General features: G+C 55.0%; 1 protein-coding gene across 2 annotated transcripts; it reads left to right on the forward strand.

Moving 5' to 3' along the window:
* The first annotated feature begins 690 nt into the window (after positions 1-690).
* Positions 691-14,155, forward strand: Aars2 (alanyl-tRNA synthetase 2, mitochondrial). 2 transcript variants are annotated; one of them, XM_052745417.1, is made up of 22 exons: positions 691-1,074; positions 1,624-1,815; positions 2,654-2,799; positions 3,017-3,184; positions 3,605-3,749; positions 8,027-8,172; positions 8,339-8,447; positions 8,748-8,786; positions 8,885-8,996; positions 9,433-9,566; positions 10,033-10,177; positions 10,416-10,588; positions 10,707-10,820; positions 10,922-11,062; positions 11,290-11,427; positions 11,507-11,616; positions 11,753-11,861; positions 12,142-12,264; positions 12,446-12,556; positions 13,053-13,130; positions 13,256-13,366; positions 13,748-14,155. In XM_052745417.1, the coding sequence occupies exons 1-22, from the start codon at positions 847-849 to the stop codon at positions 13,910-13,912; spliced, it is 2,937 nt and encodes a 978-aa protein (XP_052601377.1). In that variant the 5' UTR covers positions 691-846; the 3' UTR covers positions 13,913-14,155. The 2 variants fall into 2 exon arrangements, with proteins under 2 accessions (XP_052601377.1, XP_052601376.1); XM_052745416.1 differs by lacking the exon at positions 13,748-14,155 and having other exon boundaries at positions 692-1,074; positions 13,046-13,130.
* Positions 14,156-15,137: the final 982 nt, after the last annotated feature.

Consider the following 15,137-nt stretch of genomic DNA (forward strand, 5'->3'; position numbering starts at 1 on the left):
GCTGCACCAGCAGGGTCTGTGGGCATCTCAGTTACTGCTGTCACCATGGAAAGGAAGTCAAGGGCACTGGGTCTGGGGGACAGGTATTCCTTACCCTCAGCAAAACACACAAAACCTTAGGACCTCGGGAGGTTATGGGAGGCCATCGCTGCAGCTTTCAGCCAACAGCTCTGTCCTGACCTGACGACCTGAATTCTCTCATCCCCAGGCAAATTAAAAGACCAAATGTCATTATGCAATTAATAACGGGGCAGATGCAGTTTGGCTTCTGTGTCTCCACCAGGCTCCTGCTCCTGCTTCAGTCCCTAAGGACAACGTGGCTCTCTCCAAAACCGAGGGCAGAGGAGGAAATGGCCAGGTCCAGAGCGGTGCTTGGCACTTAACACAGGATTCTGCTCTTATTGACCGCCTCTTGAATACTCATGATCCCTTGGCACTCTTCGGCCTGGAACAGCACAAACCACACGACCCACGCACGGAATGGCATCCACACCTGTTCTTAGCAACCCAACAAAATCAATAACCTAACAACCATTACTACCAGAATATAGATTTTGGGAGGCGAGGCATTGTGTTTATCTTGTTACCAACGTTCAAAATAAAGCCACATAATGATCTTTTTATGAATATCGGTTTAATGCTGGATGAATTAAGGGACTACTGTGTGCAAAGTGATATGTTGGACCGCTCGCTGTGGGGAGGGGGAATGTCCTTGCAGAATCATTTCCACCAGAAGCTGAGGCTCGCCCCCGAAGTCTTCCATCCGCTAGGGGCCGCTGTAGGAAACACTAGGCTTCCTTTCACGCGTCCCTCTTGGACCCTGCGAAGCCATTGCCCGGAGCTAAGATGGCGGCGTCGGTGGCTGCTGCCGCCGGGAGGCTGCGGCGAGCCATCGGGAGGTCGTGCCCATGGCAGCAGTTCTCAACCGAGTCCCGTCCACCCCACGGAGCGGCCGTGCGGGACGCCTTCCTGAGCTTCTTCCGGGATCGCCATGGCCACCGGCTGGTGCCCTCCGCCTCCGTGAGGCCGCGCGGCGACCACAGCCTGCTTTTCGTCAACGCCGGCATGAACCAGGTGGGGGCGGGGCCTCGCCGGCCGGGGGCGGGGCTCGGGCGTTTGCCTGAGAAAGGAGCGTCAGGATTGGGCCAGAACAGCGAGGGGCGGAACCCAGAGCTCTTGTGGGAGAGGCGCTGGGTAAAAAGATCGGGGGCCTGGTTAGGTCTTGGGGAATTAGTTTGGAGACTTGAGGGGAGAAATTAAGTTTATTATCCCTGGACAGCAAGTGTGGAGCCCCGAGGGTCAGGCTCCGAGTGGAAGACTAAATAAATATAACCCTTCCATTAAGTAGATGTTTATTGCGCGGCTGCTACGTTCTTTGACTCTCTCCAACCACTTCTTATCTGTAAATTTTGCCACTTTTACTAGGCAGAGGTCTTTGGTTTCGATTTATTCGCCTCTTCTCTGCTTCACATACACCAGAGATCCTGGGGTGCCCCGGGCCAAGACCACATTGCACTCTTGGGGTCCCAAATAGCCTCGAGTTTGAACAGCCATCTTCATCACGCCCCACTTTAACCTTCTGCTAAGGAACTAAAGAACTCCCCCATTTGTGTGTGCTTCCAGTTCAAACCCATCTTCCTGGGCACAGTGGATCCACGAAGTGAGATGGCAGGCTTCCGACGTGTTGCTAATAGCCAGAAATGTGTGAGGGCCGGAGGGCGCCACAATGACCTGGAGGACGTGGGCCGAGATCTCTCGCATCATACCTTCTTTGAGATGCTTGGCAATTGGGCTTTTGGGGGTGAATATTTTAAGGTGAGATTCCAGGGAGCTGTAGAGTTAATTCTTTGAACCCTCATGCTGGATACTGTGGCCAAGTGCTGGACAAGGTGTGTGGTGGGGGAGAGGGAAAGATGACTTGGCTGGTAAAAGTGCTTGTGGATCCCCCAGAACTCACATAACAAGTGAAGGCCAATTATAGTGTGTGCTATCATTCTGGAGCTTCCCGATGGGAGATGGAGACAAGAGGATCCTTGGAAGTTCACGGGCGAGCTAGTCTGGCCTACGTTCAAAGTTCCAAGCGAATGAGAGACCCTGTTTTGTATAGTCACTCATAGTTGTCCTTTGACTTCCACACGTGCATACCCACACCTAATGTGTGTGCAAATGTGCACTAGCCCATCTGACTCCCCAACACCTCCCAACACACATGCGCGCGTGCGCGCGCGCGCACACGCGCACACACACACACACACACACACACACACACACATACACACACACACAGACATAGAATGGGAAGGAATGTGGCTCACTTCCCTGAGTGAAGGAAGGGACTGTGTCTCCTGCCTGAGGGCTGCTGAAAAGTTAGATGAACAGATGTCCAGACAGCAATGCTGGGATGGTCACTGGACATAAAGTCCCCAGGTCAGGGTGGTGGGTGGAGGAGTCTGTGGAGAAGATAGAACTCACCTGGGACGGAAAGGAGGCGGGCTTTATAAGAATGGAGACACTTTCTGGGCAGGAAGAACTCAGGCAAGAATGGACATGACTTGGTCTGAACTGAGGGTGGGTAGTGAGCATGGTTTTGTCTTGGGTTCATGAACTCCCATGGCCTGACTGGAGAATCTCTGCACCCTGGTTTGCCCTGCAGGAAGAGGCTTGTAGCATGGCCTGGGAACTGCTGACTCAGGTCTATGGCATCCCTGAGGACAGGTTATGGGTCTCCTACTTTGGTGGTGACTCCAAGACAGGGCTGGACCCAGACCTGGAGACCAGAGACATCTGGCTTAGCTTGGGGTAAGTTGGCCCCTTCCTTCTGTCCACCCCAGGCAATAGGAGGACTGGAAAGCAGACTGTCAGTACAAATCATCAGAGTTCAGCAGGTGTGAGCATGCTGTGGGTCAGCGCTAGGACCCCTCTTCCCGAGCTGGGCTTAGGTAGGAGGCTGATAGCAGAGGACGTGCCAACTTCTAAACCTGCCCATCTTCCACCACTTTCCTGGCCTTCTCCCCAGAGTGCCTGCCAGCCGCATGCTTTCCTTCGGACTGCAGGAGAACTTCTGGGAGATGGGAGACACCGGGCCTTGTGGGCCTTGTACTGAGATCCACTATGATCTGGCTGGGGGAGTGGGAGCCCCCCAGCTGGTAGAGCTTTGGAATCTGGTCTTCATGCAGCACAACAGGTAATGGCGGCTGAAGCTAACATTAGTCCCTAGCTGAGCTCACATGCCTTTTAAAAATAGAAACTGATCAAATTCTAGTCCTTGTCCATGACAATTTCAACTAGTTGCAGCTCTCTGGCCTCTTAGCGTATAATGGAGTTGAGTTTAGTGGTCACTAAGATTTTCCTGTAACATGTCTTGACATGCCTCTCTGAAAACAATGAGTCTGGCTTAGTAGGCATGTCTGGGTCCAGACAAAGGCCCAAGCACGAGGAAGAAGAGTTCACCTTTTTGAGAAAGGATAGGGAGGGGAAGGGGACACTGTCCTGCAGGTTCCTGCGGCTCTCAGCCCCTGGGTCCTTGTGTTTCTGCTGACCTTGAGCACCTGCCTCGCACCTGGCAGACTCACCTGGCCTCACCTTGCACACTTTCCCTGGCCAGAGAGGCAAATGGAAACCTGCAGCCGCTGCCCCAGAGACACGTGGACACAGGAATGGGCCTGGAAAGGCTGGTGGCTGTGCTGCAGGGCAGATGTTCCACCTATGACACTGACCTCTTCTCTCCACTGCTCAGCGCCATACACCAGGTGAGCCCGCCTCCGCCTCAGCCCCATTGCTGTGCGTGCGTGTGTGTGTGTGTGTGTGTGTGTGTGTGTGTGTGTGTGTGTGTCCAGATGACAACCTTGGATGTCATCTTCAGGAATGATGTCTACCTTCTTTGAGATAGGGTGTGTTATTGGCTTGTAGCTCACCAATTAGGCATGCCTGCTGGCCATCACACCTCAGGGATCCTCCTGTCTCTGCCTCCCCAGCTTTGGGATGACAAGCCTATGCCACTGTGGCAGCAATTGTACATGGGCTGTAGAAATCAAACGCAGGTCCTCATGCTTATGGAGCAAACACTTCCCCAACTGCATCATCTCCCCAGCACCCCCCACCCCGACTGCGCCATCTCCCCAGCACCCCCCACCCCATAGTGCTTATGTATCTGTTGAGATCTCAGTATTGCCATCTGTGGGACAGTACAGACCAAGGATCCCAGGGTGTCAAGTTTGCAGCTAAGATTCGCTGCTACCCGATGTTCCTCCTAACCCCTCCCCTTCACCATTTAAGATGTGTATTGAGTCCTTTATGAAAGACTCTGGGCTTGGGGCTCAAGGGGACACCGAGGCAGATTGTCCTCTTGAGAAAGAGATTTATTGAAAGAGTTATTAACTTCATGGACAGACAGATAGCAGTGTGGTAGGGCTCTGAAGAGAGTTCAGGCCCCAGCACCAGAGCCAGACAGCATGGTGGGGGCCCTGAAGAGGGTTCGGGTCTCTGAAGCTGAGTGGTGTCCTTTCTTAGAGGAAGGGAAGGTTTTGGACCACAGCACGGGCCTGTATTCCAGAGAAGGACTATGCTTTTCTAGACTGAGGGGGAGGTGACAGAGAGAGTTCATCTACTCCAGTTAACCCACTATACCATTAGCCCTCGGGTGCCTGGAGTCTGGTGTCCTGTGCCTAAAGACTGCCTTGGGGAAGTAAGAATGGCACCACCACCATTCTCCTGGAATCTAAGCACGTGAGGAGCTAGAGATAGGCCCTTGGGAGGGCGCTTGCCATTTTCTTTACGGTGGTTTTAAGAGAGAAGCTGGGTGTGGCTTGACTAGCCCTCTCAGCCAACACCTTTATGTTTGGTACAGGGGCTCAGAATAGAAGAGATACGGAGATTACTTCAAGCATGAGTGGCAGACAGTAAAGCAGAGTGTAGGAGAACAAGATCGTAGCTCACGGATTCTGAGCCGGTAACCGGCCTGGCGGATCGTCGCTGGCGGGGGTGTTACAGAGGAATCTTAGACCACTTGTGTGGAGAAGCCTGGCCAGGGAGATGACCTTTGATCTAAAACCTGAAAGGAGAGTCAGCAGAGAAAGCTTACCGCAGGCAGACCACAGTGGGTACCGCGGCAAGAAAGGCTTGACATATGCCGTTGTCAGCAATGGCAGGAGATGCAGTCCAGCACCCCTCAGGACCTCCGTCCAGATAAAGCAGGGCCCTTGGCTGCACCACAGAAGGTCAGCGTGAGTGAGTTTATTAAGTATTTAGCCGGAGACCTAGAGGAGAAAGACACCCAAAACATGGGTACCCCCGCCTCCCTACAAGAACTGTGTTTGGATGTCTTCACAGTGGCTGCATGTATGGTCCTGTGGCTTTCTAAGGTATATTTCTCAAAGGATGTCATTTGGAGCAAGGTTTAAAGATTAATTGGATTTAAAAATACAAACTTATTTACTTTCTCCAAGAATTCCTTTTGCAAATTAAATTGTAAGGTGGTTTTCTGAAGTGCCTTGTTTACATTTAGGGATGAGATAAGTGTTCTAATAAAGTAAAATTTACAGCCACAAATATTCCGGGCCCCAAATGAGCATAGTTTGTTGTGGTTCTTTGGTTTTTGGTTTTTTGTTTTTGTTTTCGTGTATGTGAGTGTGTGTGTCTGTGTGTCTGTGTGTAGTTACCTACAGAGACCAGAAGGTGGAGCATCAGATTACAGGGAACTGGAGTCACAGGCGGTTGTGAGCCACCTAGTGTGAGTGCTGGGAACCAAACTCAGATCCTCAGGAAAAGCAGCAGGTACTTCTAACTGTTGGGTCACCTCTCCAGCCCCTAGTGTGTGGCTTTTAACAGCCTTGTTTGAGAAGTTTTAGGAAGGCAAGCCCTATCTCCAGGTGGATAGTGCTTCAGTTTTATCAGTTGTACTGAAGTGTCTTGACTCTCAGCCAACAGGAAACACAAACTAGATCCCTGGCTAGGGACCTTCTTCTCCCTTCCAGGCCCTTTGGGAAAGGCATGAGGGACAGCCAGGTAGCTGAGGTAGAACCCTGTGTGCTGTGGATGGAGCCCATGCCAGAGCGTTGGCTGCATGACATGCCAGTACTATAAGTCAGCAGCTGCCACCCAGTCCAGGAGTCTGGGCACTGGCACAGGCTGGGCCACCTTTTCTGGGTCATTCTTTTGGTCTCGCATGAGCTCATCCAAACATCTGTGGTTGGGTAGGAGGCAGCTCTGCTTCTAGGCTTTGGTTGACTGTCAGTCTGTCTGTCTGGGACAGCAGGGGTGGCTAAGCCATGTGTCTGCTGCCGTCCAGCTGGCTGGCTCTAGTGCAGGCTTGTCTCCTCCCAGCAAGGTTCTAAGAAGGAGGCCAGAGGTGGAAGTGGCCCTTCCTTGTATTCTTTTTCTTTTTTGAGGCAGGGCCTCTTGCATTCCAGACTGGCCTCAGACTTGCCGTGTAGCCAGAGATGACCTTGAACTCCTGATTCTCCGGCTTCTCCCTCCTAAGTGCTGGAATTAGAGGTGTGCACCTCTACACCAGATTCCCTCCTATGTTCTGTCGACCAGAGAAAGTCACTGGGCAGCTTCAGGCTCAAGAGATGGGGAGGGAAGTCGATGAGATCTGTTGATGGGAAGCAGCTTTAGAGTCCTTTGGCAGAGTGGCCTGTGCTCAGGGAAAGAACGTTTTTACGATAGTTTACTGCAAAGAAGGTAGCAAGGGTCCCATCTTGTGGGGGCTTGAAGTCCAAAGAGAGGCTTTTATTCTGTGCCTGAGGAGAAAGGCTCGGGTGGAGGGGATGTGGGATCTGCTGTGCATTCCCACAGGGCAGTTCTGGTGCTGTGGAGGACGAGCTAGAGCCAGATGACACTGAGAGCCAAAAACACTGCCCTGTTATCAATCCAGGCAAAAGCCAGGGTAGGGGTGCAGCTTAGGCGGTGGCCGGAGACAAGAGAGATGAGATGCCTCGCAGAGGTCAAAGGAAAAGACCCACAAAGGTCAGTGGGTGGTTTGGGGGCGTGGCTTAAGCAGCATCGTGAGTGGCTGGACATCTAATACAAGCCTGTACCAGAGTACGTTCGGAGCTGGGCAGATTAAGTGGCCCACCGCGGCACATTAAAGTAAGTGTATACCAGCTTCCCCCACTCCACACCCTGGCCCCTGACCCTACCTCTAGGATGATTGGAGGGCCAAGCATGGAGTCACACCAGCCTGGTGTGACTGGAGTCACACCTTACTTCAAATCTGCACCTAAGGAGCTAGTGGTCTCATATAGCTTTATTCTTATTTATTTATTTATTTATTTATTTATTTATTTATTTGGATTTTTCAAGACAGGGTTTCTCTGTGTAGTTTTGGTGCCTATCCTGGAACTCGCTCTGTAGCCCAGGCTGGCCTCGAACTCACAGAGATTCACCTGCCTCTGCCTCCCGAGTGCTGGGATTAAAGGCATTCGCCACCACCACCCCGCTTGGTTTGGTTTTTTTGAGACAGGATTTTTCTCTGTGTGAACCTGGCTGTCCTGAAACTAGCTCTGTGGACCAGGCTGGCCTCAAACTCACACAGATCCACCTGCTTCTGCCTCCCAAGTGCTGGGAAGGTCATTCTGGATGTTGTTACCACTCTAGTTGGTGGCGTGAACCTGGCCAACTGAAGTCTCATGCAGTAGCCAGCTTTATTCAAGCATCGGACAGTTTATATTCTGAGGGTTAAGAGAAGTCACTCTATATAAGGTATACAATCACAAGGACAAGCCACACATGGCAAAAACATGTTTTTCCACAGAGACATATAAATAACAACAGCTGAAGTTAACTCTCCTATCTGCCACACCTGAGAGGAGCATGAAAACACATTCCAAGAACAATTCTGTGTTCTGAGGAAACTGAGGTCACAAGACTCTTGTTTTCCTGGAGTTTTCTCGAAAGCACTCAGAATTCTCACTCGACTCCATCCTTGGACTGTGTTCTGACAGGATGTGGTCTGTTTTAGGGCAGAGACAGGCACCTGCCTGGGCCTGGCAGAGCTGGCACCTATGTCTGTCTTCCTGCTTTTCAGGGCTGCAGTGTGCCCCCTTACTCTGGCCGGGTAGGGGCAGCAGATGAGGGACGCATAGACACGGCGTACCGAGTCATAGCCGATCACATCCGCACGCTCAGTGTCTGCATTGCCGATGGTGTCTACCCAGGGATGTCAGGTGCCCCGTGAGTCTGGACGGGCAGGTGCTGCGGGAGTGGCCAGGCTATCAGGGAGGGGATGGGGAGGTGAAATGAGGTCAAGGGCTCAGAGGAAATAGAGGAAGCACCCCACTCCCCATATTGCTGGTCAGTTGACGCTAGGGGTTCATACTTGGGCTGTGAACCCCTCTAGGCTAGTTCTTCGCCGGATTCTCCGTCGAGCTGTGCGCTTCTCCACAGAGGTCTTGCGGGCACCGCCTGGCTTTCTAGGCAGCCTGGTGCCAGTGGTGGTGGAGACATTGGTAAGCACAGAGCCTCCTTTCTGCGTGCCCCCTGGGCCCTGGGAGCCTACCACTGAGCCCCGACAGTGTTCCCCCCTCACTGTCCAGTCCCGCACCCCATCAAGGAGCCTGAGAAAGCTGGTCTTGCTCACAAAAAGCAGGGAGACCTCAGGCTACTAGACCTTTGACCTCGGGGTTCCCTTCCACTCATATGCCTGCCCCACTGGGAAACCACTTACCCGTCTGAGTCCCTCCCAGTTCTCAGAGCATCTTAGCCTCCCGGGTGGGCCATTTACCTTCTCCACACTCCTCCACCCCTAGGGAGCCGCTTACCCAGAACTTGAGAAGAGCTCAGTCCAGGTACTGATTCACACGGGGAGGTGGAGGCTGCCCCGGAGCTGTAGGGAGAAGCCTGTTTCCAAGGAAACACAGCTCCACTCTGCCCTGCCCTGGTTCAGATAGCCAGCCTGGTGTCCGAGGATGAGGCAGCCTTCCTGGCCTCCCTGCAGCGAGGCCGTCGGATCATCGACCGCACCGTTAAGCGCTTGGGGCCTTCTGATTTGTTCCCTGGTGAGCTGGGGGCCTAGCCAAAGCAAAGGGGCTCTCAGGCCCACCAGAGTGAGCAGAGGCAGCAGCTTTCAGCCCGCCAAGGACCTCATACTCAGCCCGCCCCCAACTTCTGGCAGAAGTTTCTCGCAGGAGCTTGACCTGACCACACAGAAGCCACCCCTCTATCCCATCCCTTGTTTCCAAGGCAGCTTCATACTTAAATTGAGACCACCAGAATGCCATGTGTCTTGGGAGTGTGTTAGGCCACCCTTGCCTGACCTTGGAGCCTGAAGCTAGATGGCTCCTCACCTGGGAAGACCTAGTCTGGGGGTGGGGGCACTGGTAGGTTTGTGTGGCTGAGAAAGCCTGAGCCCGCCCACTTCCTCCCCCTCCTTTGATCCGCCCCCCCCCCCCCCCCCCCCCCCCCACTTCTCAGCACTCTGTTCTCTTTCCTCAGCTGAGGTGGCCTGGTCATTGTCACTGTCTGGAAACCTGGGGATTCCGCTGGACCTGGTGGAGTTAATGCTGGAGGAAAAGGGGGTGCAGCTGGATGCTGCGGGACTGGAAGAGCTAGCCCAGAAGGAGGCTCAGGTACAGGCTGCTGGACTCTGGTGACCCAGCAGTCCCTCTCTCAGCCCTGAACTGGGGCAAGAATTAGTTAGTCATAGGATTGGAAGCTGAGGTGGGGTCTTTCCCACCAAATGGGAGAGGAAACAGAACCTCAGCCCTACTCGGTCTGTAGAGAGGAACCTCAGCCCCAGGGACCAAACAGGAGCGGAAGAGAGGAGGCCAACACACTGTCCTAGAGAGAGGGTCCCCAGGGGTGGTTGTGGGCAAGGAGGCCTGCCCCCAGGGCGCCTGTGATGTCTGGTTACCAGCTACCTAAGATGGCCCTCTAGAAGCCAGCAAAGCCCCTTAGGTCTTATTCCACGAAGGCTGCAGGGCCCACAGCCTGTTTTCTCTGCACCTGCTCCCCATTCCACCCCCCACCCCCACATACACACACACACACACACACACACACACACACACACACACACACACACTTGTCCTGCAGCACCGGGCCCAGCAGGCAGAGCCAGTTCCGGAGGAAGGACTGTGTCTTGATGTCCACGCACTGGAGGAGCTGCACCGTCATGGGGTACCCCCAACTGATGACAGCCCCAAGTATAACTACTCTCTTCGACCCAACGGGGAATATGGTGAGAGCCTAGACCCAGGCTGGTAGTCAGTCCCACACTTACCTGACCTTGACTGGGAAGGAGAGAAATGGTAGCCACCAGCTTCTTGCATTCCCCAGACTACCCAGCAGGGGTCGCTGCCTCTTTCATCTAGAAATGCCTTCCCTACTTCACCCTCTGAAGTCGGATGCCTTTGCCTCAGATCCCAAACCCATCACAACCCTAGGCCCAACACTGATAATCCTTATGCCTCTGGCAGAATTTGGCCTCTGTGAGGCCCAAGTACTACAGCTGTATTCAGAGGATGGGACGGCTGTGACCTCTGTGGGGGCAGGCCAGCGCTGTGGCCTCCTGTTGGACAGAACCAACTTCTACGCTGAACAAGGGGGCCAGGCTTCAGATCGTGGCTACTTTGTTCGTACAGGTCAGCAGGTGAGCATCCGGCACCTCACGCTGACTTTTGTGGGAGGGAAAAGTGAGGCTGGGGGCAGCCAAGTGCAGGGATGGCTGCAGGCCATCATTGTGGCGTCTTGGCCATGTTCTCCCCCAGGATGTATTGTTCCCTGTGGCCCGGGCGCAGGTCTGTGGGGGCTTCATCCTGCATGAGGCAGTGGCCCCCGAGTGCTTAGAGGTGGGGGATCGAGTGCAGCTGTATGTGGACAAGGTAAGGCCCTTCCCTAGCCCAGCTGCTCTACATAGCCTGCATCCCCTCTCCCTGGCCACTCCTACCCTCACCCAGGACCCTGGGTGACAAAAGTGTTCCAGGCCTGGCGAATGGGATGCATGGTGAAGCACACGGCCACCCACCTGCTGAGCTGGGCACTTCGGCAGACCCTCGGACCCACCGCCGAGCAGCGGGGCTCCCATCTCAACCCTGAGCGGCTGCGCTTCGATGTGGCCACCCAGGTGAGCTGGGCACAGGAAGACGGTCATTATGGGAAATGGCATGCTGCAAGACAAACAGGAAGTGGGTTGTGGAACCTCACCTCAGCAAGCCCCCTCTACTCGGGACACTACCTGTCACCTCTCACCACTCCTCACCTTCCTGTTCCCCGTGGGAGCATCACTTCCCCCTTCATGGACAGCAGTTTCCAAACCGGTTCCTATGGCTTTGTTTCCCTTCCCCACCCCAGGCCCCACTGACCGCAGAGCAGCTCCGGACGGTAGAGAACCACGTGCAGGAGGCTGTGGGGCAGGATGAGGCCGTGTACATGGAGGAGGTACCCCTGGCACGCACAGCTCACGTCCCTGGACTCCGCTCACTGGATGAGGTGAGTGGTAGGAGGGTGACCCCGGAGGGCTTCCCGTCCTTCACAGGCAGCTGAGAGCCCCCGTCCCACCTTCCCCCAGGTGTACCCAGACCCCGTGAGGGTAGTGTCGGTGGGTGTTCCTGTGGCCCAGGCACTGGCACCGGCCTCCCAGGCCGCACTGCAGACTTCGGTGGAGCTCTGCTGCGGCACGTGAGTCACTGCTGCCACCCTGTCCCTGGGCCCCGGATCCTCACCCTTCCTCAATCGCCGCAGCCCCCAGCCCTCGCTTTGGGCTCAGACTTGTCCCTTCTCTCCGTCACCTCCCATTTCTTCGTCTTCCGTATAGGCACCTGCTACGTACCGGGGCCGTGGGGGACCTGGTGATCATTGGGGATCGGCAGCTGGTCAAGGGCATCACTCGCCTACTAGCCGTCACTGGGGAGCAGGCCCAACAGGTCAGAATGCTAGAAGCCCAGGAGACTTGACTGTGGGAGGTGAGGGGACACCCAGCTGACACCTAGGCTCCCTGTCCACACACTGCTGCGGCTGTAGCAGCTGCTGGCAGCTAGCAGCTGTTGATTTAGGACTGGAGCCTTGACCGGCCCCAACTGGTAACCATTTCTGACATGGCCCTGATTGCAGTGAGAGCCGAGGCCTGTCCTGGGAGAGGGCGAGTGTAGTCTGGGAGAGGGTGAGTGTAGTCTGGGAGCCTTCACTTTCTTGCCCCTCCTGTAGGCCCGAGAGGTGGGCCAGAGCCTGTCCCAGGAAGTGGAGGCAGCCAGGGAGCGACTGAGTCGGGGAATCCGGGACCTGCCAGAGGCTCATCGGTTATCTAAGGACATAGGACGTCTCACTGAGGTCAGGGCCACCCTCGCCTTCCACTGGCCCCGTTCCTTCCCTGTACTTTTTTGGACCCTTCCTGTCCCTCCCCAGCCTTCCAGCTGGCCCACACTTGTCCTCAGGGTGGGTCCGGTGTCTGCCCGGCTCCGTCATCCTTTCTCTGAGACTGTGGCAAGGGTGACACTCGGCTCTCCCATAGGTCATAGACTCCGCTGTGGTGCCTCAGTGGCAGCGGCAGGAGCTCCAGACCACACTGAAGATGCTGCAGCGCCGTGCCAACACCGCCATCCGGAAACTGGAGAAGGGCCAGGTGAGAGAAGGCGCAGCCATGCCTGGTACTCACGGATATCCCCGCACTAACCCTAGAGCCTCCAGAACTGGGAGAGGAGGAGGCAGCTTCCTCCTTGATCTGCCACCAGGCACCGTATTACCAAGCCATTTACCACTGCCCTTCCCACTGGGCAGCCTCCCGACGCGAATGCCAGTCAGCCATAATTGCTCCTTGACTGTGGGCTCCTGGTCCCCTCCCAGTCCGTCTGTGCCATCTGGCTTCTCCCTCTGACCTTCAGCAGCTTTCGTAGGGCCCCATGACAGAATAGAAGAGGTGAGGCAGTCTCAGGAGGTCACAGATGGAACCCGAGAAAGCAGGCCATGCCAGCCCGAGCCCCTGCCAGCTCTCCTCAGAACTAATGGCCTCTGTCGAGGGAGAGCATGGGGAGGAGGGGGCTGTTAGACCGGAGCTCAGTTCAGAAGCCGAATATCCATGCCTGACCCCTCTGCTGCTCTTCCTGCCCCACAGGCTGCAGAAAAAATCCCAGGAGCTGTTGAAGCGGCACTCAGAGGGGCCTCTGATTGTGGACACTGTCTCGGTTGAGTCCCTCTCAGTGAGTGCTGTGAAGCGGGGAGGGGTGTGGAGGGCGGCTGCCTAGGGCCTGCAGGAGGCCCGAGTCCTGACCGGGAGGTCCTGGGCAGCTGGGGAGTGGTAAATCACGGTGTCGTCCTCATGCAGGTGCTGGTAAAGGTGGTACGGCAGCTGTGTGAAAAGGCCCCCAGCATGTCCGTGCTGCTGCTCAGCCCCCAGCCCAGGGGCGGCGTACTCTGTGCCTGCCAGGTGGCCCAGGTGAGGGGACCCAAGAGCCCGTCCTAAATGCCCCTGCCTAGCTCCGGTTCCACCTCTTACTCCTTCTAAGCAGGAGATATAGGGTAGGGGGAGATAACCTATGACAGGAATAATCTCTCCTTGTCCCTGAAGATACCCTGTCCCCTCCCCAGGAGGCATGGTGAGATTTCTTAGTCACCTGCCTCTTACGCCTCAGTTCCTTGCAAAGTTCCATCCATATTCCCAGTCCAGCCCTTTCCTGTTGCCTCACCAGATGCCCTACCCTGTGCTCAGCCCGGGAGAGGGTGCTCATTGCTGGTGACTCATCCCCAGGGGTCTGCTGAATGGCTGGTGGAGGTGAGGACTGCTCCTCATGGCTTCCCCTCCTGACTCTCTCCCCAGGGTGCCACGCCCACCTTCACAGCAGAAGCCTGGGCACTGGCGGTGTGCAGCCACATGGGAGGCAAGGCTTGGGGCTCTCGAGTGATAGCCCAGGGTACTGGACACACTGCTGACCTGGAGGCTGCCCTCGGGACAGCCCGAGCTTACGCACTCAACCAGCTCTGACCAGGCCCACCAGGACCCAAAGGAATCAGAGGCGAGCATCTGGAGCCCTCATGGAGCCTCCTGGCCTTCCTGGAGGCTGGGGCAGAGGACCAGGTGTCTGAGCCGAAGAGGGACACCTGGGCCACTTGACACCAGGAGACTAGAGGAAACAGAAGAGGACTGAGAAGCAGCCACCCCAACAAATGTGACGACCTGGGCTGTTGTAGCTGAGGGTGCCTATTAAAGGTATTTCATGGGGCTGGAGAGTTGGCTCAGTGGTTAAGAGCACTTGTTCCAGCCGCGTGGTGGTGCACACCTGTAGTCCCAGCACTCGGCAGGCAGAAGCAGGCGTGAGTTCCAGGCCAGCCTGGTCTGCCAGGAAACCCTGTCTCAAAAAACAAAAACAAAACAGCAAAAAGCACTTGTTCCTGGAAAGGACCTGGGTTCAATTCCCAGCATCCACATGGAGGCTCCCACCTCCTCAGGCATGGGCATGCATATAATACACAGACATACATGCAGGCAAAGCCCTCATACACACAAAATAATAAAAAAAAAAATTTGAAGAAGTATTTTACAGAAGATTGTAAGTTCTGGAGGATTTTGTTGTTTTAAAAAGAGTGACCTGGTCTCATAGTAGTGGCACGTGCCTCAGGAGACAGAGGCAGGTGGATCTCTGAGTTTGAGACCATCCTGGTCTACAGAGTGAGTTCCAGGACAGCCGGGGCTACACAGAGAAACCTGTCTTGAAAAACCGAAAAAAAAAAAAAAAAAAAAAAAAACCACTCAGCTATTAAGAGTGCTCACTGCTCTTCCGGAGGCCCAAGTTTAGTTCCAGCACCCACGTGGTGGCTCACAGTCACCTATAACTTCAGCATCAGCACACCCAAATCCCTTTCCTGCATTCTGTGGGCCCCTGCAAATATATGATGCAAATATATGATGCCCAGATGCAATGCAAGAGTGGCCTTCCTCAGCATGACGTGTACCCCATCACTAATCTGACCACCCACCCTAGTGGAAAGTACACCCAAATCCAGACCATCCAGCCACCAGAGTTTGAGATGAGGTCTGTGGGCCAGGATTGGCGGGGTACCAAGAAGGGTCTCCAGAATGTCTTGTGAAAATCAGAAGGGCGGGGTACACACCCCTGTGTCATTGAAGTGAGTGAGGCCAGGGTGGCTTGTTGATACTTTGAGCAGCAGGGCCTGGTCAGCTGGCAGCGACAGGCACCAGGCAGAACAGC

This window comes from Peromyscus californicus, unplaced genomic scaffold (assembly GCF_007827085.1).
Source record: "Peromyscus californicus insignis strain IS unplaced genomic scaffold, ASM782708v3 Scaffold_19__1_contigs__length_69161282, whole genome shotgun sequence".
Lineage (NCBI taxonomy): Eukaryota > Metazoa > Chordata > Mammalia > Rodentia > Cricetidae > Peromyscus > Peromyscus californicus.